Here is a 27192-nt window from a genome sequence, read left to right as displayed (position 1 = left end):
ACAAAAAAATCGAATTTGGTGAAAAAATCAGATTTGGGCCACTTTTACCTGCTGTGTAAACGTAGCCTAAGTGATCAGATCACTATGAATCTCTGAGACGCCCTGGACCACATTCACACCTGTACTTAGCACTGTCCACTTATGATCAGATCATCCAGGATGCATGTTAAGGTCAGCTATACACAGCGCCTTGCAGTTAAAGAAAGAAAAAAATATTTAGCATATTTAGCTGTGCAGCTAAAGGTACATTACCATATCAATGTCAGAAGCTATGAGCAATTTCATTAAGATCCTTAATCAAACTTGTCCTACAAACATAAGAAAAGTAAATATAACATTAGTGTGATTGAGACCAGCTACAAGTCTTTCTCACAGCTAAACCCTCTAAATTACACAGCAATAGTATAACGTGCAAAGAAAAGCTGTTGGTGGTTGACAATAGAAAACAGCATTTGTTAGTAAGTAAAACTGTCTAATCGTCTCAGCTATGCAAAATACTATTTTTGCTGACTGTAAGGATCATAGCCTGCTTGTGAGACCATGAAAGTGAAGAGAGTTTGTAATTACTTGACCTTCTGAAAGAGCAAAGCAGCTGCAGCAGAGGACAATAAGGGACAGTCTTAGCTGGAGATTCCCTTGGAAAACTCCCTAAGGAAGAACGACCCAAAACACATGGACAGAAAACATGAATGTAGCAGACACAAGTTCTTGAGCCAGCTCAGTGCACACCAACAGATGTTGGGACAAACAGCTTTAAATGAATTGACTGTGCAGCTTCACACATCTTGTGTTTCAGAAAGTCCCTTGTCATCCGAGCAGGGAGACAAACCAGAGCAGGCTGCATGAACCTGAAGCACAATCACACTCGCACACAAAGGGCGGTTCTGGTGGAGTAGGAGAGTCCCGTTTCACACAGATGTAATCTGTGAATAATCACATTTCACTGCAGAGCACAGAGGGGACCATGCCATATGGGCCTGGCCTATCCCTAACACACACTCAAGCTTTTGCTTTGGTTGCTATACTAACCAAAGCAGTGCAAAGCTGTAAAATTGCAGGTTACATGTGCCTAATATTAGCTTCTCACTGCGAGCCATCACTGCCAGCCTACACATGCCAGATGAGTTGAGAGCACACAGCGCAGGCCTCTGCTCTTCACCCAAACAATTCTCTGCCCATCCTTGCAGTGTCATTTGCTCAGGAGGTAGTTATCCTTGGAGACAGGGGAATGTTATTTACATCATAAATCTGCGACATAGATCAGCCAATATAAAAGAAATAAACTGGCAGATTGCCGATCCTCTGCTTGGTACAAAAATCACTTGATTCCAATCTCGAAGCCACACACTGTTAGAAATAACGGTTCTGTGCAGGTACATTTTTCGTTCATCAAGGTACAAACAATGTATATGTTCCCTCAAAGGTACAACAGTGGTTTTAAGGTCCAATTGTATACCTTAAATATGTTTCCCAGGAGAAAATTACATATTTGTACCATTTCATAACCTAACGTTTTAAAACAGAACAATAAAATAAAAAGCCTGGAGACGAGACGGGGTGTGTGGAGTCAATACAACTTAAAAAAAATTTTCAACTTTTAAAAATAAAATTTAAATGGATTATGGTACAATTATGCTCCCTGACTAAAGGTACTGAGATGTACCCTTGAGGGTACCACCCCAGTGACAAGAGGGGTACTGCCCCAGTGACCGTTCGATACCTTTGTTTCTGAGAGTGTACATTATAATATGAGCATCTGACAGAGCCTACAGTACATTTCTATGTATAATTAAAGCATACTGTGATGTGACACACATCGTTTTCAGTACACTCCTCATAAACACCTAGCATTAGTCAGTTAAGTGTAGTCAAACGTTCAATGGCAGGTCATGTGATTCATAACAGCACTTGTTTGCTGAGTAGGGCTGGTCATTACTAGTTTGATTTCAGTGGAGCAGCCACAGTGTTAAACAAAATGCATTAAATTATTGGCAATGAACACAATTTTTGTGTAGCTCTATTTTAGATGGCCAGTTTGAGGCCCAATACATAGCCCTGGTTAGTGGCCAATATCATTGCGGGGGATTAGAGCAGTTCCAGATGTCCACCTGAATGTTTGTTTCCAAGCACTGTTATAACACTATAAAAAACTATAAGAAAACTTTCAGCAATAGTGCAGTAAAATGAGAAGTATGCCAAATATGGGGAGCATTTGAACATTTTAGTATATGCAGGCAGGAGAAAGAGTTGCATGTGGGAACTCCTGACAGCCTCCACTATTTGATTAATCCTTGTTAATGTATCAGGAGATAAACAGTGCATTAGGGCTGGACTGCTGGACAGAGCTTGGTAAACGTGTAGCTAAGAGCATGAGCGCTGAAAGGTAACTTACTGTAGGATAAAGCTCTTGGGTTCAGCTGTGCTTCATGCTGTTCTATCACACTGTACTAACAATCCAACCACCTCAACACACTCTAAAGCCTGGCTAATTAAACCCTATCTGAACAGGTACAAGGTAATTTGTGTACAAGTGTGCAGACTATAATTTCATCTTCACAGGACAGTAACAGACACAAAGGCAAAATACAGTGAACCAAACACGTTTGTTAAGCTTTCACTGTTGCTATACAGTGGAAAAACTACAGTTGCACCATTGATGGGTGTTGGTAGCTTTTACAAAAGCAATTTTTACTGCACCTAAAGCAAGACTAACATTCACAGCTTGTTTGTCACGCAATTTTCTATGCACTACCGAACCGTCAAAAAAAATGAACCTATGGCCTTTAGGCCATGTGTTGAGAGTCCACAGCAGTGGTCAATACCAGACCTAGACCCTGCCCCTGTCAGTGATAAAGAAAGAGCTCTCTGTTGTTTAGACTGGGTCAGATGGGCAGCCAATACATCAGCAATGCACATAATCACAGGCACTAACTTAGTAATACATGTTTCCTAGTTAAACCAGGTGACATACTATAAAGAATCCAATAACCCTGCCTGACAGCTACGACTGTCTTAACACATCTTTTTGCATTTAAGGCAAAGACACTGAATCCCTGATCTGCTTGTGGCTACATAGTACTACAGTATTCCGACACCCGTCTAATGTCTAACTGGGGAATTCGGCTACTTTAAAGCACACTCACTGCTGATAAAGGTGTTCAATTGTGCGCACACAGCTTGTATAATCTCCAAAGAAAAGCACTGCCAATAGCATGTGCATCAACACATGGTCCTAAGGTCACCATGTCCAAAGCAAGGAAAGTTTATTTGTATAGCGCTTTTTACAACAGGTCTTGTCACAAAGCAGCTTTACAGAAAAATCAGCATTAAAGACAGAAATCCGGGTCCAAACCCCCATGAGCAAGCCAGTGGCGACAGTGGCAAGGAAAAACTCCCTAAGAGCAGGAGAAGGAACCTTGAGAGGAACCAAGACTCAGAAAGGGAACCCATCCTCCACTGGTTGACGCCGGATAGCAAAACATTGTTAGTATAAGGACATTGGCTTGGCTTGAGAGGTATAAAGCTCCCCCAGCACTGGGCTGTGGAGCAGTGGAAGTGTGTTCTCTGGAGTGATGGAGCTCCATCTAATACCTTTGGGATGAGTTTGAGCTGAGATGAGTTTGTGATTCAGAACTAATCATCCAACATCAGTATCTGACCTCACTAGGTTAATGCTCTGGGGATTTCAGACGAAACACTGAATAATCAAACGTCTACAAACGTTTGGACATCAATGACCAGCTTCTTTTTGATCAGTAAACACGAATCAGTCGTTAAATAAAGGCTATCAGTGTAACGACCAGTGAACGAGGTGTACTCGACATCAGTGGAAGCACCCAATGCTTTTTGGGCCCTGTCAGTCACTGATATTGATCAGGCGCCTGGAGGATTTTAATACCCGGTGCCTGCAGCTTCGATTGAAACCCACTGAAGCCGGCTTTGGCACTGCAGGGCGATATAAGTGCCATCTGACCACGTCGTAAAAAATGTATCACATAGGTTTGCTCTGTGCCTCCTTGTACGCCGGGCAGATCTGCTGAAGAGGGCGTGATCGGCCTCCCATTTCACGGTGGATGATTACTACCCTCGCTGAAGTAACGCTGTCTGAATGATCGCTTATCCCGAAGCTAGGCGAGCGCTAGCCAGGCAGCTTCTCACTCAAGTGTGCAGCGCTAACTCGAGTGCTTGTGGTTTGAAATAAGTAATAAGAACTGCTACGCATGTTAAAAATTAAAAACAGGACATATAATCGTCCCTTCGCTTAAAGTTAGCAAAGCTAGCTTATCCAGTGCACCATTCGGTTTACATGAGCTGGGTGTGTGAAGTCTCCGTGTTGTGTGTGGAGGGAACCTCACCAACGACACACCCCGAGGCGAGTCTGGTTTGCTCAGGGACACTGAAGCACATCATCTCCCACGACTGAATACTAACATCAACAAGTAAAAGGGAAGGACAGGCGAAATATATACTGCAAATGATGAGCCCAAGCGTGTAGCTACAGACGAGAAGTAACGCTAGCACTACAGCACACAAACACAAACATAACGGACTAACCGTTAGCCAGCAGCAGCACACGCGCCGCGCACTGACTAACGAGATCAATTCTGCATCATGACTGACCAAAGTGAACTGAACTCGGCTAGCCGGCTAGCTAAAAACAAAGTATACGTTACGTTAGAACAACCAACAGCGACATAACGCTACTCATTCCAACGGAAACCCGTTATGAGCTCTAATATTTTCTCATCATAAACTGAATGTGCCTCGCAACGCGGGTTAATCTCGCAGGCTCAGCGAGGCTGGCTGTGCACACCGGATTTAAATTACCCCAGAGAGCGGTTCGTTAGCTCGGTTAGCTGTTAGCTAGCGCGGCTCAGGACTCCCGTTACCATGCAGCAGCTGCCCAAATACAAACGTAAACAAACTCAAACTGACCTCCCGAAGCTCCGGGGTTCGTATCCTCCTGTGAACCGTTGTTAGTTTCGCTCGGTTCTGCAGGTTTAGTCTTCAAAAAGAACTCCTACGTCCCCACCAGACAAGTGTATCCGAGCGTGGCGATGTGTGTAAGTGTGTGCGTGTGTTTGTGTGTGGGTTTGACCGGCGGGAGGGCTGGTGCTGGGCGGAGCTCCGGCAGCAGCAGCAGCAGCCTGCAGTCGGTGGGAGCTTCTGCATCCTTATCAGAGGTGACGGTTGGCCGCCTGTGCGGGGGCCGCTCCAAAACAGTTCCACCGGGGACAGCGTGTTAAAGCTGGACTGTTAAAAACCGTGTGGACAGCGAAGTTACACACTGATAGAGGCTGAAATTCAGCCATTTGTCGTGGAAGCTTGTAACCGAAACGGGAAACGAGAACCCGAGGAGAGGAAAAACGCTGGTGATCCTAAATCGATCAAAGAGTTCTCTTTATTGATTTCTTTTTTGATTGATTTATTTCTTTAACGTTAGTGGCAAATTGGGGTCACTCGTTTCGTCCTTGCAGTTATTTCCCAAATGGTGTATTTGAGCGCCGTTTTGTTGGAGTTGGGCTCCCTCTGGTGGACCGCGCTGGGAGAAACTACATAATGGCCTAAATGAGGCTCGAGGAGAGCTGGACAATATGACATTAAGACAATATTTATCGATATCGTGATAAATTACATCACAATTTGCCACAAGATGCTTTTCTGAGCATATCGTAGATATCTTCAGTACATAAAACACTTACAAACTGCCTGTTTCATTACAAAGAGCATAATTAGTCCTGTTCAATTGGATTTAGTGCAGCACAGTGTGTCAAATGTTGGCTACAAATAATTGAACTTTAGCAGTAGTTTTAAAATGTGGGCTTACTTTGTCTATTCTAACTTATCAGGCATCAGAAAAAAAATTACATATTGAATTACACATAAAAAACCTGTAGTATCACGATGTGACATCTTGCCATGTCGACCACCCCTAGGCTTGGGGTTTGCTGGTTTCAAGGTCTATAATTAAGGTCAGGCTTAGGGATGTTCTTTATTCCAAGTTATACACCTTGCATTTTATTTACAGATGCAGTTTAATGAGTTTTATTGGACCAGACAAAATAGGTTGTAATAAACCTGGCAATGTGACGTTCATTCTTTACCGAAAATCCAAACTGGCCCTACATTAGCTCCTCAGCTAAGGCCGACTAGAGGGAATCAGCTCACTCAGAGGGCATCAGTCACAGCACATGTCACAAAAATGATCAAAACAATCATTTATTTTGTCTTTGACACATAGATATCACTGTCCACCAGATTTAAGGCATGTCTAATGATGACGCCTTTTGGATACTTACAGCTGGATTAGTAGGCACAGGCTGACTAATCTGATGTGTGAATAGATTTAAAAGAAAACTGAATGTTTCAACCTGTTTAATGTGGATCATTTTAAACGTGCAGGTTTTTTTTTATTATTCTAGCAAACTTTTGGTGCCATCCCAGGGGTGTAATGATTTCTGTAGCACTCTATAAATGCTGTTTACTGTTTGTAACTCAATCTGGTAGGACAGAATCCAGTATTATAAGACATCAGGTTATGCTGCCCACAGCTTAAGCCCTCAGTGATAAATACATTTTATTCAATTTCCTCCTAAAGTAAGCTACTGTAATGTAATGAGCCTGTTTCAGACTAAACACTGGATGATCAAGTGTCTACAAACTTTTGGACATTTCAGGAACCAGCTTCTTTCTGATCAATAAACATGTGTCAATGGTTAAATAATGGCTATCAGTGTAACAATCAGTGAATGAGGTGTACTCGACATCAGTGGGTGCACCCAATGCTTTTGGATCCCGTCAGTCACTGATATTGATCAGCCGCTGGTACCAGCAGCTTCGACTGAAACCCCTGAGTACCAGGTTGGGAAACAGTGATGTAGAGTTTCTTAAAGTGTCTGATCTGAATACACCGGGTTTGTTTTTGATAGATTTCCAGGCAACAGAATTTGGAAAAAACATCATTTCCACTCTGGATTTTTACGAATGATGCAATGGCACATTGTGAAAGTATCTCCTGGTTAAGGTAGTAGAGAACAAACACAGAATCACAGCACAGAATATGACCTGCAGGATCAGGATACATCAGGAAACAAACCCATGTCATGGGACATTTCTATATGAGGTAATGGGATTAAATGTATTGGCTGTGACTGTGAGTACCTTAAGCCACCCCACATGAACTGTCATTTAAACACATAATGGATTAGATGTAAATGTGAAAAAATCATGCTGTACAAACTATCAAAAAATTGTTCATATATTCTGTATATTGTATTTTAGATTTATTAACTTTAGTCCTATTGTCAAATTCATAATTATTTCACACAAAAGGTCATAAATTAAAGTTCAGTGCATTTTCAAATTCCTGAATCCACTGGTTGATAAAAAGATCTTAAATTTGGAAAATGCATAACATCAATGCAATGGCACAGTATACACAAGCACTGATACATAGATGATACACAAATTTCTCACACCTTTTGTTCCCTATATCCTTTAAAATGTATAGCCCATCAGAGGACACACAAATATCACAGTAAGTCCAGCTCTCTGTCCTTCACTCTCCGAATTTTAGCTGCCGCTCTTTCTGTTGTCCGTGGAGTTCTCTCGCTCTGTTCTTCAACTTCTCCGCCTTCTCGTCATCCTTCTCTGTGCCATCGCCTAGTTTGTACATGCGGCTGGCGTTGGAGCAGCCCCAGACGTGGCCCAGCTCACAGGCCCGCATGGCATACTTCAGAGCCAGAGACATATTTTTCTCCACCCCTGCTGAGCCTTGGATGTAGAGGGCGCTCAGGTTGAAGCAGCTTGGGGCAAAACCCCCATCACAAGCCTTCTCATAGTACTGACGAGCAGCCACCGGGTCTGGACCCCCTTCCAAGGCTCGACCATCATGGGCGAGCAGGCCTACATTGTGGCAAGCGTCCACTGACTTCTTCCCTTCGGCGTGACATGCCTTCATAAAACAGGAGTAAGCTGTTTTCAGACACTCTGTCACTCCACCTTGTATGACAAAGAGAGGATGAAAATGCATTGTGTTAGCAGCGGGCAGTAATGGATACAATGCACACAGGACTGACTTAAAGATGCCCACATCCTACATTTTTCCCCTTTGTTATTTTTAAATAAGTTGTATTTTTAAATATTATTACCCTGAAGTCTTGTTTGTGTGGTTTTACATATCAACAAACAATTGTAATTCATTTTCAACTTCACTTTATCTGTTAGAATTAATAAAGCCGCATGTGTTGCTTATTTAAATAAATGTGTTTTGATTGGCTGCCCTTTATTGTGCTTCATGTAAAAAGCCTGACAAGACATGACTGAGAAATGACCTTCAAGTGTTCAGGAAAACACCCTTCCTGATGTAACATTTGCATCATTGAGTAATCTTTTAACTGAACTTCATAAAGTATGGTGCATATCTAATGACATTGCCTTTAAAGAAGCGCTGGCTTTACCTTTTCCTGTGACATGGTAAGCTCCAAGCTTGTAGCAGCTTTCACCGTGACCATTCACCTCACAGTTGTGCTTGAGAACCTGAGCTGTGGACTCGTAGTTTTTCTTCACACCCTCCAAGTAATCTGCCAGTCTCTGACAGCCTAATAAACAAGAGCCAAAGCAACTATGCGTTAAGTAGATAGTAAGTAAGTGGAAAGTAAGATAGTAAGTAAGTGGATAGTAAGTCACCTATATACATGTATTTCAGCACAATTTTGATTATTTTAATGGACTTGTACTTCTGAGTACTTTCAATGGATGATACTCTTCTAAGCCCTTATTCATGTTTGGTCTAATTTCATTTTGGGTTTTTTTGGTTCACCACTGCTTTGCTGTTGCTCACCTTACAAGCATTAGCATTACTTTAGACCAAAACTATTAAAAAAAGAAGAAGAGCACCCAAAAAATATCAGGTTTTTCAGCATGCTGGATGTCTAAGAAGTTCCATTGCATATGTAACCTTTTCCTTTTGGTAGTCACGTATCCACTTGAGTCACTCAGTGTTTTGAAATAACAGTATTTTTAATTGAGAATGATTTGGCTACACGGCACCGACACTGCAGCGGTCAGCACTGTGGAATCAGGACAGCGCTCAGCACACTGCACATACTGCACCTTCAGGGTCTTTCTCTCGGTAGCACTGATAGCTGTACTCCACTCCCAGGTTGTCTAAAAACTGCTTCACCTCCTTTTCGTCCTCAAAATTAATCAGTCCAGCCATTGCGTGAGGAAAATTCGACCTACAGAGCAACTTCACGTGTTAGCCACAGCTAGCTAACCGTACCGAACATGTGACCTTGGTCTGCGGCTAACGCTGTTACTGTTATCTTTCACAAGAAAACAAGATAATTAACTTTAAAGTCTCCATTGATTGGAGATGCAAACTCAAACACGGGGGAGTTTTCAAGAGCCAGGGGAAAACACAGAAAAAGCCTAAAACATCCCGGAGTGTCGGGCTCCTTCCTTCTGCTAAGCTACTCAGGAACCCCCCCGGCTTCCGTACGCCCCGCCCCCGTCCGTCACTCCGCAGCGGTGTGGTTCCCGTTTGCCGACCTTGTTTACTTGCCGAGACGCTGCTGCAGTTTCCTCTCGAGCGAGAAAACCCGCAAAATGGTCCCGAATTCAACATAATGTTAGGGGAGTCGACAACTGCGGACACCAAAGGTCTCCGAGAAGATGGTCTGGGCGAAGAAAGACCCCGCGCAGCTTCCTGGGGATCAAATACGTCCTGCGTTTTCCAACAAGTTGCATTGCTTAGCGAGCGGCTGCAACTGTTCTAAGCCATTTAACTGCTGCCCGAGCTGCTGCTAGCTCGCTCGCTCGCTCGCTAACCCGGACTGTCGGGTCTTCTCTCGGTCAGACCCGCTAGCCAGCTCGCTGTCGCTGATTTTGGAGATTTATTTCGTTGTGGATTCTACACGCCTTCTACATACCCGCTTTCAACGATGGTAGGACTTTATTTATCTTGGTTAGCTTCTTCGCTAGCCAGCTAACGATACATACGTGTTTATTACAGCTACTTTTAGTGAAGTAAATCGGAGTTGAGCTTGAGCTGCTAGCCGAAAAGCTAGCTCTAGTGAAGACTGTCATTCACATCGCTAAGCCCGTTTTGGACCGGTGTGACACTGACATTTAGAGGATTTGACTTTGTGTTAGACTTGATTATTTTAAAATGTAACGTTACACATTCTGTGCTGGACAAAGATCAAGCGTGATTTTGTTGCTGTGGTTAATGTTTGTGTGAAATCCGTTTTATCGCGTCCCATTCTTTCAAAATCGAAGCTCCTTGGTTCAAAATGTTGCACTGTAAAATACAGTAACATTGGATCTTCAGAAACTGACTTACAGTAGATTGTGTTCAGCAGTGTGAATGATTTTGGATGTGCATGATCATAATTAGAGTGACAGATGATCTTCTTAACCCCGATCCGCTGACCATTGAAAAACGAGAAGCCTGAATATTCAAATAAATGTTGATTTTAATCGACTGCATTAAGGCAGGAATGTGAATCACATTAAGGATGCCGAGTTTTAAGCAGCAGTTGAATGAATACATAGTTAAGACGTCAGTAAAGATGATAGTTAGTCCTAACTAACTGTGGTTCTCTCATCAGTAAAGCTCAGATACACTGAAAGATACACTAATGAGATACACTGTAGACTACAGTGTTTTTCAGCTGTTTGCGATACATCTTACAGTTAAAATGGTAGTGTCTGTAGATGCACAGACCACAGAGAATGTCATTAGGTGCACTGATCTGACTGCGTCCTTCTGTAAATCATTATGAAGAAGTGGATTGTAGCTTAGTGCTGAGAGCTGAACAGGCTGTTTGTTTCAGGACGAGGCATCCCCACCATCTCTGATTGACCTGTGCCTGTCACTGGTGAGCTCCAGGCTGGAGCTGTTCTGTGTGAAGCTGGCCGATGGCTCGCTGTGCCTCCGTGAACCTCTGATCTTCCCTCAGGAGCTTGCTGATCAACTGCTCTGCAAGATGGCCACAGAAGGTGAGCAGAGGCTCAAGTACTGAAGTAAAAGCAAATGCCACTGATTTTTCAACATTTCTGCATAATGAAATGGCTGAGATGTAAGCAGTCATTCAGAGTTTGATGTGAAATGCTCCGTTCCCGAGAAACCGAGTCAGAGCTGTTCGCAATGGTGGTGATGGGAACCAGACGTCTGGAGTGTTAAAGGCCTCTAAAAGCTCCCTCGCAGAAAATTATTGCATGAAATGGTTCCAAATGTGCTGCCTGGTTCTCGAAACATTTACAGTAGTTTTGAGACGTGATTTTGGCCTAAAATTTATTTTTTAAAACATTCAGTGTGGAGTCAAACGTGCAAGGTGTTGATAGGTAAAATAGTCCCCAAAGAACAATTTTACTTTGATGTCATCAACATTACGCATAACAACTCATAGACACGTGTAGATTCACTAGTCGTTTTGCATAGTAAATAAAATGGTTACAATTATGTTGTAGATATTCCTGTTTCCTGTCACCACCACTGCAAAGAAATCGTGAGTCGTTAAGTTTGACTATAACGCACAATTTCACGTCAAACCTCTGTGAATGACTACTGAATTATGCTGACATTTTGAAAAATCAGTAACCTCGATTCTGTTAGAAATGTGAGTTTATTTCAGGGCTGATGAGTTTCAAAGAATTAAACACTTAAAGTGACTGTTGATGTTAAACAGTCTAGTTTACACAATTTACTGCTTAACCCAGATGTAATCAGTCACTTAAGACATGTTTAGTGTCTGGAGTTTGCTACTTTAATTCTTACTGGAGCTGATGTAGCTTACAAGTAATGGTATCTTATACCCTACCAGTCAGCATTGTGGAAACTGCGTGCCTAAATTATCACACACTTGCCTCAAATCATGTAGAGTTTTTAGTAGCTTGCTTATGTGGTTTCTGACATTGTGTGAAACACTGTTATCTATAAAAATGGACAAAAGTATCACATAAGTAAAAACAGTAACAGCAGCTCATGGTTGGGAGAGAAGTTGGTGTGGTTGATGTAAACGGCTACGTTGCGTGGATGACACCACTGCTGCACACTTCGGAGACCGGAGTTCGACTCCCCATCCAATAAAAGTCTTTGAGCAAGACTACTAATGCTACATTAACCTACCACTGTGAATCAGTCTGGATAAAAGCCCCTTCCGAATACATACCACGCATCTTGTACATCTGGACACTCCACGCTAGACACTTTATTTCAGTACCAGTATCTCCACATATTTATTCAGTATTGTCATTATATGCCGTTACCCCCTCTTTGTACAGTCATTATTGCACTGCTTTTTCATGTCAGGTTATAGATCTTATTCTAGATTTTTGTATATTTCTCTTTGTATATATGCCTGTAGATAGGATTTTTATATTTATTCTTCCTTTTATATTGTTTCTCCCTTATTATTATATCTGTTTAAGGATAGAATTGTGATTTTTGCTTTGTCTTTTATTTGTCTTTTATATCCTGCATGAAACAAAAAACATAGAAAGTGTAAGCTTCATCAGATAAAATAGAAAAAAAAAACTTTTGTAGAAACAATTTGCAGAGAAAAGTACTAAATTGCAGTGTTTGTCACATATCTTTACAAATCATAGTAGAAATATATTATAGCTTAAGGACTGCGATAGTATCATACTGTGGCTTTTGATGTGCAAGTTATACATTAGTAATGCATAATTTCTGTCTGTGTATGTGTGTGCCTGCTGACTGCGTGACTTCAGTTGTAAATGTGAATCGAAATCGAAGCATCTTATCATGCTAATATGAAACTGAGGGATAAAAATCACTGTTGCATTCAGAAACAGCTCTGTAAGCCTTACATTTTACTCATGAAGATATTATTTCGAGACAGCTGTTTTTGAAGTGTTTCTACTGGCTAGTTTCTATTTTAAACCAGTAGTTCAGAACTGTAATCAAGTGTCTTGTTCAAAGCAGAGATAATGACAGGCCTTTTAAGTGATGATGTGGATTGGCTGTTTGTTTCTAAATAAAGTACTGAAAGGACCACTGGGTTTTCTCTTGTATTTTGCAGTTGGCATGGATTTGTATGGTTTATAGAAGTGAAGTAAGGGAGAGAATTTTTTCCAGGATGTAATAAGTAAAGTAATCCCATTACAGTTTAAGAAAAGTAATTAGTAATTTGTAATGAATTACTTTTTAATGAACCCAACACTGGAAGTAACTGATAAATAGTGATGAACATGTAGTAACATAAAAGCCAAACATGTTCTCTTCATTTCTTCAGGCTTGCTGAATGACAGCACGGTGGGGATTTTCCGCAGCTGCCAGCAGCTTCGCCTGCGGCGTGCCTGCATCCGCACTGCCCGCATCTCAGCCGAAGCCTTCCAGCGCGCCCTTTGCCCCCACAGGCTCCTGGAGCTGGACGCCTCACGGGTCAACGCTGACCTCACCATCACTGACATCCTGCGTGGCCTCTCTGCCAACAAGGGTCTGCGAGAGACCCTGCAGAGACTGGTTCTGAACGGCCTGACCATGTCGTCACTGGAGGAGCCCAGTCGCCGCTGCTTCAGCTCACTGCACGGCCTGCGGGCGCTCAGCATCTCCAACGTGGACTTCTACGACTCAGGCCTGGCTGACGTGTGTTCACTGCCCCGGCTGGAAAGCCTGGACATCTCCAACACGTCAGTGACCAATCTGACGCCACTGCTAGGGCTTAAGGCTAGGCTCCGCTACCTCACCATGCATCAGCTGAAAAGACTGGAGATGACTACCACCCAGCTGCTGGCCGTCCTTAGCCAGGTGAGAATTAGCCCTGCTAATTTAGCTAATGATTTTTTTCTTGAGTCATTTAATGGATTTACTGTCATTCTAATAACCAGCTAATCTAGTGATCACCACCACCAGAATTCAGTGTTCCGTCTGTGCAACATCCAAATGCTACCTTGATTGTGGAACAGAACAATTGAATAAAAATAAAACATCAACGTTTTTTCATTGTCAGCATTGTGAAGTTTGTCAACCAGGAAATTTGTTAAGGTGGGACTTTTTGGACAGTTGTAAAAGTGGACAAAAGAGTTCCTCAGACCAAGTAATACAACAGTGACTCATTGTATGTCAGTTAATAGCTTTCATTTAAAAGAGAACTGTAGACTAAGAACCCATTGTATGCAAGTGGGTCTTTTAGCAAACCTATAAAGTTACAGTGTCTGTCAGCATGTTTTGAAAGAGGCAAGTGCGTAATTGAAACCTCTGACAGGCCTACTGTTCCCCAATCTTTCAAAGTTCTATAGTAACTATGCACAGCTGAAATATTCATCATTCTTCCATGTTAAAAAAGTCTCCCCTTTCTTGACCAGCTGGAGGGCTTGCAGCACCTGGACATCTCTGATGATAAGCAGTTCACGTCAGACGTGGCACGCCAGCTGCTGGAGACTCCCAGCATCCTCCCAGCACTGGTGTCTTTGGATGTTTCGGGCCGGAAGCAGGTGACCGATGCGGCGGTCAGAGCTTTTGTGGAGGAGAGGCCAGGTATGACCTTTATGGGTCTGTTGGCTACAGACGCGGGATTCTCTGAGTTCCTGTCTGGAGAGGGCAGCTTGAAGGTAGGTTATGAGGGATGAGCAGTCCTTGTCTGCTAGGGCTGTGTGATATAACCTAAAAATCTATATAATGTAGATAATTATCAATTATTATTAAATATGTTTTCCAGTGCTACATTTCAAAAAGTCTGAATAGTATTTAAAACCCTGATTAAAAAAAAAACATACAACTGCAATTGTCTGGCCTTTTTTTGCCACAATCCCCTCTTGTTCAGAGACTTTTTCTTCAAACTTGTAGCCTTTTTTTTACTCTCCATAATTCCAACACGGAAATTAGCTTGCTAGCTAACTCTTGTAACCGTCATGCTGGTTTGTGCTGTGATGAATGGATTACCAATGTTAAAAGTTCAAGTCAAAACGGCACGATCATTTTAATGTAAATGCTGAGGGTGTAACAGTGTGCGTCATTCAGATGTGGCCATGTTGCATCGTTTGCACACCAAAGTTTGCAAACGATCATCACCATTCATCAGCCGACTCCAGGACTCATCCTGCCTCCCAGCTCTAGTGTTATTAGTAAGCTGTGAAATAACATGATTATAGTCATCATTCAAATTTGTTCAAAATATTACAAGGATACCAAATTGTGGACCCAGTATCGTGAATCATATCCTGGGCTGAGATGATCGTTACACCCTTAGTAAATAACTATTACTTTGTGATGCTGATGATTGTTGTTAAGCCTTCAGTCACTTTCCTCTTGACCATGGGTGCACAACTCTGGTCCTGGAGGGCCGGTGTCCAGGACAGTTTGGTAGTTCGCCAACTTAAACACTCCCACTGAACCTGATAATTAACAGATGAGTTGACTCAGGTGTGACTGAGCAGGTAAATCACCAAACTGTGCTGGACACTGGCCCTCCAGGACTGGAGTGGGGCTGCTTTGAACTGTGTTCTATGATTGATATGAATTGTTATGGAGTTGCGAAACAGCAATAAGACTTCAGTCTTAATACCATATATGAATTGTGGGAGCAAATGGGCGCAGCAGTGTTTGAAAAGAGGCAAAGTGGTAATCATTTGGCTTTTTTGCAGTAATGTTTCACTTATTAATTAATTAATTCATTCATTCATTCATTCATTCATTTAATTCATCTATCTATTTATCTATCTATATATATCTATCTAATTATCTATCTATCTATCTATTTTAAAATCTATGATTTTTCAATCGGATGTCTGCTATAGCTAGCATTGTGCTGAGTAATGGAATGAGAGGGAGAACCATCCTACCCACCCAGAGAGTGAGGACAAATATGCTGTCTTGGACTCCCAGCCACAAGATGGCTGTGGCATCACCAGGGATCAAATTCACGAACTCTGAAGTTAGGCCTGTCACAATTATTACACCATCACCTAATCACAGCTATGTCAGATGATCGCAGTTATTTCAGGTGATTGCAGTTATTTAAGCTGACTGCAGTTATGTTTCACAGTCATTAGAAATCACAGTAATATTGTGATGCAACAAATAAAATGTGAATAGGGTGCTCAGGGGTGAGGACAGTAAATGTAAAAAAAAACACTTTTTTCATTTATTCAAAATTTATTCATTGTCACAGCTTGAGGTTTATGAAGACTTCTAACTGGTTCTAATATATTTAGAGGGCAGCGCTGAGTAATGTTTGCTTGTTAGCTATGTGACTAATTCTTCTGTGTTTGCTAAGTACGCTGGCAGAATTAGTTTTTTTTGCTTATATTTTCACTCTTGTTAAGAACACATTGCTTTGCTTAATTTTACACAGAATTCTGTGTTACTGTAGACATTTGTGTGAGTGTTAGCTACCAAGTTAACATAGCTAGTAAGTAAGGTGGCTAATTAGCCACTTTGGCCATTTTAGGCTTGTATTTTAATAGTTGCAAACAATGAACAAGAAAAGACAATTAAATTGTAATTTAATCACAATTATTTATATGACAATCATCAGCTAAAATTTCATGATCGTAACAGTGATAAGGCCACCACTTATGTGTGTTTATTTTTAAATATTAATGATTTCATTGCATTTGGCTGTAGAGAGATGGCCTGATGTAACTGTGTCCTCCCTGACTGAGCACGTGTCTTTAACTCTGATTAATGTGCATGTTTTTGCATTTGTATTTTCTGCCTGCAGGTGACGGGAGAGGCCAACGAGACTCAGATTTGTGAGGCTCTGAGGCGCTACAGTGAGAGAGAGGGCTTTGTTAGAGAGGCGCTCTTCCATCTCTTCAGCCTCACACACGTGATGGAGAAAGCTCGGCCTGACATCCTCAAAGTACGCACACAATCGCACATGCTGTCTTTTTCTCCTCTCTACAGTTCTCCCACACACTCTCAGAGCCCTCTACCACACTCTGGTACTCTGTTCATTTCGATCACTCGCTCTCTCTATTATTCTCTCTGCTCTGCATGTGTTTCTGTTTTTGCCTCGCTCTTTTCCTTTAATGACTTTGATAGATTGTCCATCACTTTTACTGTGCCAGTCATATTGGTAAACATTTATCTCCTGGTGTAATGTGTAATTTTAAACTTTTTCCTTCATCTTTAGACTGTTCTCGTAGACATTACCCCACTTAGCCAATTCTCATCTATGTCAATATCTGCATAACCCATTGACATTGCTTCAGAAAACTGCAAGTGCTTAACTTCCATGCACAACCATGTGCATGTTGTTCCATTACTGCTTGCTTTCTGTCTATTAACAACAGTTTTTCCTCTCTCATCGTCTTCATCAGCTGGTGGCACTGGGGATGAAGAACCACCCGACCACTCTGAACGTGCAGTTGGCAGCAAGCGCATGCGTCTTCAACCTCACCAAACAGGACCTGGCCTTCGGAATGCCTGTGCGTCTCCTCGGCTGCATCACTCAGCTGCTACTAGAGGCCATGAAGACCTTCCCCAACCACCAACAGGTGCCCTCTTGATTCACTCTGTCACTGATGAAATACAACCTACTATACATTTTTCACAGTAACTGATGACTTACTTTTCCAACCCTGGTCCTGAAGTACTCCTGTCCTGCACATTGTAGTGTTGTAATGTCTTTTTTTTTTTCTGCCCCAACACACATGCACACACGCTCAGGAAGGTCTTGTTTTAAATGGCCAGGAGCCGCCGGCAGGTCCAAACTCTCATTACACATTTCAGTAACTTAAAAACAGCTCAGCCAGTTTGCACTGTAGCCCATGTCGTTATTAAATAATAATATGTAGGATTTAGTAATCCTGGGGTTTTAAGATATTAATCATCTGATTTATTGGATCAGGTATGTTGGGAGCAGGAAAAACTAAAATATGCAGGACAGGGATCCTTCAAGATTAGGGGAATCAGAGCCTTCCAAGAACACCAGACATGCAATATACACATGATATATACTTGCTTTGACTAATTATAGATGTTCTGCACCAACAACAGCTGTCTTATAGAATTATTAGGGCCTTATTGATATATCGTGTGGCAGATATTGGTGGCATCGCTGCATTTTTAGTGTCAGCCAATAATGTTACCTATAGCGCTCTGATAATTAGCATCTCTTTTTGATCACGGCATCACCAGGATTTGAACTTGCACTTCCTGAAGATAAGACAAAGCATATGTGTAGATATATAGATAGACAGATATGCTGTTACACCACATGTGTCAAGCTCCAGTCCTGGCGGGCCAAAACACAGCAGACTTCAGCACACTGCCTCATTTACTATACCTGATTCAGCTCATCAGCTAATTAGCAAGGCCCTCATGAACTGAATTCAAAACATTAGATAAGAGTAAATGCTAATCTTTGTGACATTTTGGCCTGGAAAAACACAAAATCTATTTTTATAAAGAGAACTACTGAAAAATAATCAGTAAGACATTATAAACAAAACCAAATATGCAAAGCATTCTGGGTAGCTCTGCCCAAGGGCCACAATATTTATATTGTTTAAGACTGTGAATTTCTGCTGTTTGAGTTTAAGTATGACAACTGAGAACTGAAAATACTGTCAGTCAGTAAATTTCTGTTTAACCAAAAACTACTTGCGATTAAAATAAAAAATGTAAAGATAAAATCATATCAGCCAATATTAACAGTTATCTGAATCTTATTCCTATAAAACTGATATCAGCTACAAAATTTTCATATCGTTCACGCCCTAATAATTAGTATTCTTTACAAATTTTTTAATATTCATGTTTTTTCAGGAATGATTTATTTAGACTCCAAACTCTAAATTAGCATTGGGGTCATTCTGTAGAAACGTCCATTTTTGTGTTTCTACTGTTTACAGATATGTTACACTTCAAACATGTTAGGGATACAATTTATTTATATTTAAAAATAAAACTTTTAACAATTACACCTTCTTCAGAAATGTTCTCATTTAGTTCATGATTTCATATGAAGCTTTTGTTTTAAGTCACTGGTGTGACCTACTTTATTCTTGAGTAATTGTGAAAAATATAATACAAATGGATTAAATTACATATTTTAGTGGATATTCCCTGATTGACAACTTGAGGTTTGATGCTCTGTAGCAGCCATTTTGTAAAATGCATTTTTCATTAAAATTCTAATTAAGTTTATGCTTGTACGTTAACTTTAATAACAGATTCACCACTGCTCTGAAAAACACACACAATACACCTCAAGGTTTTTTATCTTGATTTTCAAGTCTCCTCTGCAAAGCCAAATTGCTTCTTTGGTGAGAAGTATATGAGTTTCAGAAACACATTCATCAGACAACAGGGAAGTTGTGGTCTGTCCTGTATGATATTTGGTGAGCTAACTGGTTCTCTATTTTTGTTTTTTTTTCCCCCTGCAGTTGCAGAAAAACTGCCTTCTCTCTCTTTGCAGTGACCGCATCCTGCAGGAGGTTCCCTTCAACAGGTCAGCCTGCAGCTAATTACATTACCACCTGATGCTACTATGTCCTCAACTGACTTATTCAGAAAGCTAATCTAGAACCTGGGGTGCCATTTACTTGTGCATGGTCCCATTATACAGAAACTGCAAAACAGTGTTGTTAGTTATGCTTAGATAATACTTGTGTATGTATGTGTCTGGCAGGTTTGAAGCTGCTAAGCTGGTCATGCAGTGGTTATGTAACCACGAAGATCAAAACATGCAGAGAATGGCGGTGGCCATTATATCCATCCTCGCTGCCAAGGTGAGCTGCCACAGACAGCGGGTTGGCTTTTGAATTCAAATGTGACACGTAGGTTCAGTGTCAGTCTGGCTGTCAGCTTTGTGGCCTCGTTAAGTGTGTTCATCTCACAGGGTGAAGTCAGGACACTCCATTCTCTCCCAGTCAAAATTTCCTGCACCTGACAGCTAAAATAAACTCTGTCTCTTTCTTTTTGCTTTCTCCATCAGCTGTCTACCGAGCAAACAGCACAACTGGAAGCAGAGCTGTTTATTGTGAAGGTGAATTGCAAGCTTGATTGCCATTTTGGGGAAAAAGACAATATGATGATTTGAAATATTGCTTTACTTTGTTTTCCACCCTCAGTGATGTCTTACTTTATTAACTCTCTCTCTCTTTGTCTCTCTCAATAGCAACTGCTGCACATCGTGCGTCAGAAGACATCTCAGGGCACGGTAGACGCTACATTAAAGTTCACGCTCAGTGCCCTGTGGAACCTGACGGATGAGTCGCCCACCACCTGTAGGCACTTCATAGAGAACCAGGGCCTGGAGCTCTTCATCAAAGTGCTAGAGGTACACATACACAGCAGAAATCACTGATACAGACACTTTGTTCCTATATGTGTGATATCGCTGTCACATTGAAACCTTGTACCGCCAAACAGCACCTTCTCTTTACATTGTGTGAGCGTTTCATGACCGTTGTACCTATAGAAGTGGTCCACAGTTATGTGGAATTAAATCTGGCTGTATTAGTGTACATCAAAGTTAAGAACATGCTTTGTTATGACAGTGATGATGAGTAGATATGATATCAAATCGATATCAAAGAATATAAATGACCTCTAAGTGAATAACTAACATTGAATTGAATTAATTATCTGTTCATAATAATCCAGTAACCTCCTCTTTTTTTCCTTTCCTCCAGTCCTTCCCGTCAGAGTCTTCCATTCAACAGAAGGTCCTTGGCTTACTGGTAAGAATCCGTGCGATAGTCTTTATGAGTCACAGGAATCATGTTGTGCCTTGCTTCTGTATGAGCAAGAAAAGGGAGTGCCTTCATATTTCTTTGGAGTAAATTTGAAACGGGCAGCACCCAGCAGTGCTCTGATAAGGAACGAACAGAGGAAAGTCAGCCAGCGCTTTGGGCAGGAACGATCATTTGCCTGACTGAGTCACACTAAAGACTTATGCTAATGGATTCCTTTATTTAGAAAGCTCGTACCCGTGTGGGCAGGACAGGGCTGCTTACAGGCCTAATTACTGCACAGATGCTGCTGTTGCAGCCTTTTCCAATCATTACTCTTAAAAGGAGGGGGAAAAGTTGGGCCAGTGTCCCCTCTGAGTGCTGATGATAACATAATTTATCCTTGTACCATTTAATGAGTGTAATTCTGTCTTTCTGGTGTGCGTGTGTTTCAGAATAACATAGCTGAGGTGGGAGAGCTGCATGCAGAGCTGATGGTGCAGGGCTTCCTGGATCATATCCGCTCCCTGCTGCACAGTCCTGAAGTGGAGGTGAGCTATTTTGCTGCAGGAATTCTGGCCCACCTTACTTCGCGTGGGGAAACCGTGTGGACCCTCGACCTGCCACTCAGAGCCACACTGCTGGAGCAGCTGGTACGTATGTGTGTGTGGTGTGTTCATTTATGCTGTTTATTATACAAACAACAGTAAAGCTCTATTCACTCTTGCTTACTTTTACTAGACAAGGTTCTGTAAGGAAAGCTACAGAAGGGATTGTGAGAAACTAGACTGGCAGATTTTTACAATATGAAGTATGTGTAATTTCACCAAATTGCGACATGTACCCCTGATTGAAACATCATAGCCCAATGTCGTGCCTGTTGTCTAACAACAGCGTTAGACAACAAGCACAACATTGAGCAACAGTGTCAATAGCTGTGTCTGTTACCTGGTTTTGTTTTACTGTGAGGTAAATTAAACAGGACTAAAGAAGATCATTCATTTACAAATGATTACTTGTCAGACAGATATAGCAGCTTCATATGGGATTAAAATCACAGATCTTGTCAGTGAAATCCAGCTGAAATAAGGCTGAAGTGTATTCTCTTGTGACTGTTTGCCTCTTCCAGCACTCAGCAATTCTGAAGTGGCCCACACCGGAATGTGAGATGGTGGCCTACAGGTAAGAAACACAAGCACACCTTTTCGGTTCTCTCAGTCCTCTCAGCATAGTACATAGCTGCTGTCGGAACAAAACCTTGTATCTTCAAAATGGTAACTGTACAGGAGAAGGAAAAAACATACTTTACCTTTTATGTAAGTCAGTGGAACCAGAATTTTTTCCAAGTAATTTTGGGCCGTTTCTTTTGGTCCATTCATTGTGTTTTGTTCTGACAACGGCAATGTGCTGCCTAGAACTAGGACTGGGTAATGTAGAGTATTTACAATTTTTTTTTATTTTTTTTTTTTGAGGTAACAAATTAGGCAACAGTGTGGTAATCTTAATGTGCCTTACTAGACATATTGTATTCATGTTCTATGTCACTGAACTGCACATGGAAGATTCCCTGTTCATAGGAGAGGGAAACAAGATTACTCATGCTGCATTTATCTGTCATGTTAAGCTGCTCTGCTCTACTAAAAGTGCTGGCATACTAAGAGTAATATGAAGGCTAAAGATTTATTACCTAAACAAACCTCTTTGCCCACCTCAAACCATGTCACCTGCAGTACAAGAGAAATATAATTGTCCTTGTGTTCATTTAGTAATTAGCAGTTTGTTCATTTCCTGAGTAAAAAATAAGTTAACACATCCTTTACAGAGAACAAATTTTAGTGCACAATTTCCTTTTATTTACTGAGTTTAACATACTGGAAAAAAATAAGATACAAATATACATAATAAATATACAAAATAAAGAAAGTATATGACTTTAGGATAGGCCACATTTTGTTTTATTTCTTTCCAAAAAGTTACATTTAGCAAGTACACAGTAATTGTGCATTAAAATATGCAGGAGTTTGTTCTCTTTGCACTTATTTTCACTTGTCATTTTGACTATATTTCGTTTATCACCAAAACACTGAGAAAGATCAGGTTATATATTTTTACCTATATCAGTTAGCCCTTCATAGAACTCAGAAGAAAATGTGTAACTTATTGTGTTTTGTATTTTAGGTCATTTAACCCTTTCTTCCCCCTGCTGGAGTGCTTCCAGACGCCCGGGGTTCAGCTGTGGGCAGCCTGGGCCATGCAGCATGTGTGCAGCAAGAACGGTGAGTGATACAAACTGTTTCTGTGTAGTAAATGTTGGAAATTACATCCTTTAATTTTAGCTATGAATAGAAAGAGAATGAAGGAGCAGTTATATAAATATGAATATGTGGTGTGTGTGTGTGTGTGTGTGTGTGTTTGCAGCTGCGCGGTACTGCAGTATGCTGCTAGAGGAAGGAGGACTGCAGCAGCTGGAGGCGGTTAGGTCACATCCGGAAACGCACAGTGATGTGAGACGTTTGGCTGAGAGCATTCTGGACAGCCTTCACCGCCACCGAGCTCGTACAGGCTATACAGGAGCAACACAAGCACACACACACAGAGGTAAGATAACATATATATATATATATATATATATACACACACAGATATTATATATAATAACAGACAGCAAATCAAAAAAAGGAATGACACATATAGGGAAGAGAGAAATACTTAAAACGCCCGAACTGAGCCAAAAGGACCCTCAGCTGTACACACAAATGTGATCAGAGAAGTCGCCCATGGGTCAAAGGCACAATGGGCCATATTTAAGTGTCTCAGGTGCTGTTCTAGCATCAGGTTTCCTCTACTGATACAGTTGCTTTATCATTAAAGCAATGGTGTACAATATATTGGTGGTCAGTATGTTGCCAGTAAATGTGAAAATGTGATTTATTATTATACCAATTTCACTACATCAGAAAATTGTAAAAATAAATATATGAAACCGCAAATTTTTTAATTTAAATTTTAAATCTGCTGCTAGTCTTTTCCAGGGGTCTCTCAGTTGCTAACTTCTGTGCAAAGTTAGCAGTTTGTCCTTGGCAAGACTCCCAGTGTTACATTCACCTACTGTTATGAATGGCTATAGATCATCTGTTAAATTAAATATATATATAATAGCAAAGTCTACAGTAGTAGTCATGAATGATTTTGCTACGTCATAAATATGTCAGATGATCTTTCCATAGTTTTAGCCTACCATACACTAAAATGCAAAAAAGTCAAATAATGAGTTATTGATTTTGGTATTGTCCACATTAAAAATCATGGATCAGTCCTCTTAGTGAAGTTGCATTGTGCCTTGTGTTGTTGGTCACTTCATTATAAAGCTGATTAAGTGTTTTGGATATTTCAGTGAGATGTATCCTAGTGACGCTCATGTTTTTCTGTCTGGTTCTAGAGAGAGATGTTCCGTGACCTGGATATGACTTCACTGGTTTCAGGATGGCACACAGTGTACTTACCTGGAAACTCTGTGTTTGTGTTTGTGTGTATGTGTCTGTGTGAATTGTTGAATTACATCCTCCTCCCCCTCATACGCTCTCTTCCACCTCCAACAAGGGGCATCTGGGGGAGAGTTACCGAGCGTTTGTTTGCACAAAGCAAGTTATTTATTATTTTTGTCTGTTCTCTGTTTAGAAATAAGCAATTTTATTTTAGCGTTTTCAGAAAATATTCGGGTGGAGAGGGGCGGCGTCTAAAGGGAATAGCATAGCAGGTTGGGAAGTGTGTGTGCGAGTGTGCATGCCCGCATGTCCTCAAAGAGCATGCTTTAGTTCCTCTGGATGCTTCATATGTGTAGCTGGATGGATTTGATTTCAAATGCAGTTTTTTTTCCTTCAGAATTGAGCTGGTCCGACAGATACTCGTCCCTTTGGACGCAAGTGGCAATAAATCTTGGTCAACCATACAGATGGGTTAACAGTATATGAATATTCAATTTTTATTGTCTTTTGAGAGTGTTTATTGCTAAATGTTTATACTCCCATGTAAGTAGACGTGTGCATGTGCGTGTGTTGGCGCGTATGCTTGAGTGTCTGGCCGAGTTATTAGGTTGTAATTTCTTTGTACTTGTCGGAATTTGACAGCATGAGAGGTTTGATGCGAAAGTATCTATTTTTTATATACTGTACACTGTACTGTATATGGTATCTACTGTGGCAGATGTGCTGTTATAAAGAGTGCTATGCTGTGTTGCACGCAAAGAAATAATGCTAGCCTGATCTTTGGTTTTATTGTTGTGAGCAAAATGGTACAAATGAAGAAAAATAAAAGCCAAATTGGATTTTTGAGGATTATCCAGTGAGTTGCAGCGTCAGAGGCAGATGTGTTTGTTATTGCACAGCTCTTACTGACCTTTTCAGCTGGTCAGTCAGACCTCTTGTTGCGCAGATGTTGCTGCTCTTGCGCTTAGAGAGACCATGCAGCGATCTGTGACACCAGACCTGATACGGATGCCTTTATTAAACATCCAGAGATGCTGGGGATTCCACCGTACTCACAAAGCTCCTAAAGGAAGAACCCTGACTTACTGTGACCACCACTATCCCATCTCTGGTGATGAGGGAATACACTCATCACCATGATGTCTCTTCCTTGGGAAATCATGACAACAACTCAAGTCTTGCACGTCGTCTTCTCTCTAGAACCGTTTGATGGTTAAACATTGAGTGTTCATGTCATTAGATCAAATAAGATGTTCATAGACAAGTTAAACTTGTCCTGAGGAAGAAAAATTGTTTATCTTTGAAAATGTCACCTCTGCTTCGTCCCATCTTCAAGCCAACGAACACTTCAGACTGCTTTTCTTTTTTTGTTGGTTTTGTTTTACTTTAGTACATATGTATGCTTCCTCTTATTTTCTGTAGTTTTTTCTTTAAAATAATGCATTATGTGGGGCCATGTACTTGACCATGAGGAAGCCTGTAATTCAGTTAACACTAGAAAAAACACTTTCGTTAATGTGGATCATGTGGAAAAAAGACTGTCACATGTAAAAACAAATTCTTTCCCATTTAATTCCATTCAGTTTAGCGTGAGGTTTTTGACAATATGTCCAGAATATACAGTGGACAGAGATATTCAGTTCCAGAAATGATCAAAACATGTCAAAATGGCTGCAGTTATAATTATGTTTAGATCTGTTTCAGAGATCAAAGAGCTTATTGGCTGATCCATGGTGTGATAGTTAGAGATTTCAGGGTGACATACCACACTATGTTACTCGGCATGCTGTACTTGTTAGTTATATATGTGCAGCTGCATATGTAATGAGTTAAATGGTCTTTGTGGTCATCCTAGATTGGTCTTCAGTTGTTCTCACATTGGAACAAGAAGGCTTACTAACTTATATTTACTTAATTTCCTACTTGTTTAGCCACTGAATAAAGGTTCTAAAACATATTTCATACTGATCCACTGGGTGTACTAATGTCACCACCATACCTGAATTACAGACCGGCTCTTTACACATGCACTTTGTGTTTTAATATTTCTAGGGGTTCATTCACTTTTTACAAGTCTGTTTTGTAACCAAAAATTCTGTTGAAACTGCCAACCATCAAAAACGTCCACTGGCTTCTATCAATTTCTATTTTTATGTAATCTCTATCAGCTGCATCTGTAGTGTGCAGTTAATTACAGTGAACAGAAAACCTGTTGATTTCCAACCCTACAGGATGCCAATATGCCAACAGGAACATTGACTTCAATTATAAAGTGTCAGCAGATTTTCTGTTGTTGTCTAAGTGCAAAGAAGCCTGTCTGACTGTTTACTGTTACTACAGAGGTGAAGCTGACAAACACTGGAGTATTTCTTTAAAGCTTAATTTACTTACTTCAGGCATTCTTACTGCACTTTGAGAGCTCCATTGGCCTTTTTTCTCAATATAAAAAATACATTATATATATATATATATATATATATATATATATACATACACACACACACACACACACACACATACATACACACACCTAGCTGTGAACTTAATGCGACAGACTGCCAGTGTAGTAGGACCAAATCTAGACCCCATGGTCTATTAGGTTACCCATCTCTGAAACCAACATAATTGGTACATGGCCCCTCATAAAATCTTTCCTGTGCACTATAGTAGTTGTTGTTTTTAGTTTAGTAGCAACTTTGAGGATGTGGGGTGGGAGCCTGTCCAGATAAAGCTAAAGCATCATACTGCTGCTCAGAGTCCCATCATATGCAAACCATGTTTCCTGAATAAAGAATGTAAACCTATGCTGCTGTAATGTCTGATTTCATAGGAAACCAAGCAAATATGCATGCAGGGTTAGGTAGAGTATCCTGTCTGTACCCATACTTATTTAAAGGTATTATTAGCAGCAGCTCAAGTACTGATTTATAATACTTTTATTCTAAATACATGCAGAATCTATCACCATTAGGATCTGAAGTTTGTTAGGTGCTATTTTTCTCTTTCTGATGCACTGGTCATCTAAAATAAAATGACAAACCTCCAGAGTGACACG

At 40.9% G+C, this 27192-nt stretch overlaps 3 protein-coding genes across 4 annotated transcripts in view; 1 reads left to right on the top strand and 2 right to left on the bottom strand.

Moving 5' to 3' along the window:
- The window catches only part of ralgps2 (Ral GEF with PH domain and SH3 binding motif 2), a 158439-nt gene extending 153359 nt beyond the window's left edge, over positions 1–5080 (bottom strand). For both annotated transcript variants that reach the window (XM_036581540.1, XM_036581541.1), the window contains exon 1: positions 4936–5080. The gene's annotated coding sequence lies outside the window, so the exon portion shown is untranslated. The remainder of the gene's footprint in view (positions 1–4935) is intronic.
- A 2170-nt stretch (positions 5081–7250) lies between these two features.
- On the bottom strand, positions 7251–9523 carry LOC118815429 (cytochrome c oxidase assembly factor 7). The gene is made up of 3 exons (XM_036581538.1): positions 9115–9523; positions 8460–8600; positions 7251–8001 (listed from the first exon to the last, which is right to left on the bottom strand). Exons 1-3 carry the CDS (start codon positions 9218–9220, stop codon positions 7559–7561), a joined length of 690 nt encoding a protein of 229 aa, XP_036437431.1. The 5' UTR covers positions 9221–9523; the 3' UTR covers positions 7251–7558.
- A 6-nt stretch (positions 9524–9529) lies between these two features.
- Positions 9530–26941, top strand: zyg11 (zyg-11 homolog (C. elegans)). The gene is made up of 16 exons (XM_036581536.1): positions 9530–9947; positions 10839–11004; positions 13263–13777; positions 14335–14580; positions 16692–16832; positions 17293–17469; positions 19363–19427; positions 19608–19707; positions 19914–19964; positions 20097–20258; positions 20614–20661; positions 21108–21305; positions 21782–21834; positions 22831–22928; positions 23071–23250; positions 24092–26941. The coding sequence occupies exons 1-16, from the start codon at positions 9945–9947 to the stop codon at positions 24106–24108; spliced, it is 2220 nt and encodes a 739-aa protein (XP_036437429.1). The 5' UTR covers positions 9530–9944; the 3' UTR covers positions 24109–26941.
- The last annotated feature ends 251 nt before the right edge of the window (positions 26942–27192 follow it).

The sequence above is a fragment of the Colossoma macropomum genome, unplaced genomic scaffold (genome assembly GCF_904425465.1).
Source record: "Colossoma macropomum unplaced genomic scaffold, Colossoma_macropomum, whole genome shotgun sequence".
Lineage (NCBI taxonomy): Eukaryota > Metazoa > Chordata > Actinopteri > Characiformes > Serrasalmidae > Colossoma > Colossoma macropomum.
Note: the sequence above shows the minus strand (reverse complement) of the source record. Positions and strands in the feature narration are given on the sequence as shown.

Excerpts from the sequence above, each read along its gene's own strand:
- zyg11 (XM_036581536.1), top strand. Across the intron at positions 13,778-14,334 it reads TGCTGGCCGTCCTTAGCCAG|CTGGAGGGCTTGCAGCACCT; the intron begins GTGAGAATTAGC and ends TTTCTTGACCAG. Across the intron at positions 20,662-21,107 it reads AGAAGGTCCTTGGCTTACTG|AATAACATAGCTGAGGTGGG; the intron begins GTAAGAATCCGT and ends CGTGTGTTTCAG.
- LOC118815429 (XM_036581538.1), bottom strand. The coding sequence starts at position 9,220 with ATGGCTGGACTGATTAATTTTGAGGACGAAAAGGAGGTGAAGCAGTTT. Across the intron at positions 8,601-9,114 it reads CCGAGAGAAAGACCCTGAAG|GCTGTCAGAGACTGGCAGAT; the intron begins GTGCAGTATGTG and ends CTTGTTTATTAG. Across the intron at positions 8,002-8,459 it reads TTACCATGTCACAGGAAAAG|GTGGAGTGACAGAGTGTCTG; the intron begins GTAAAGCCAGCG and ends TTGTCATACAAG.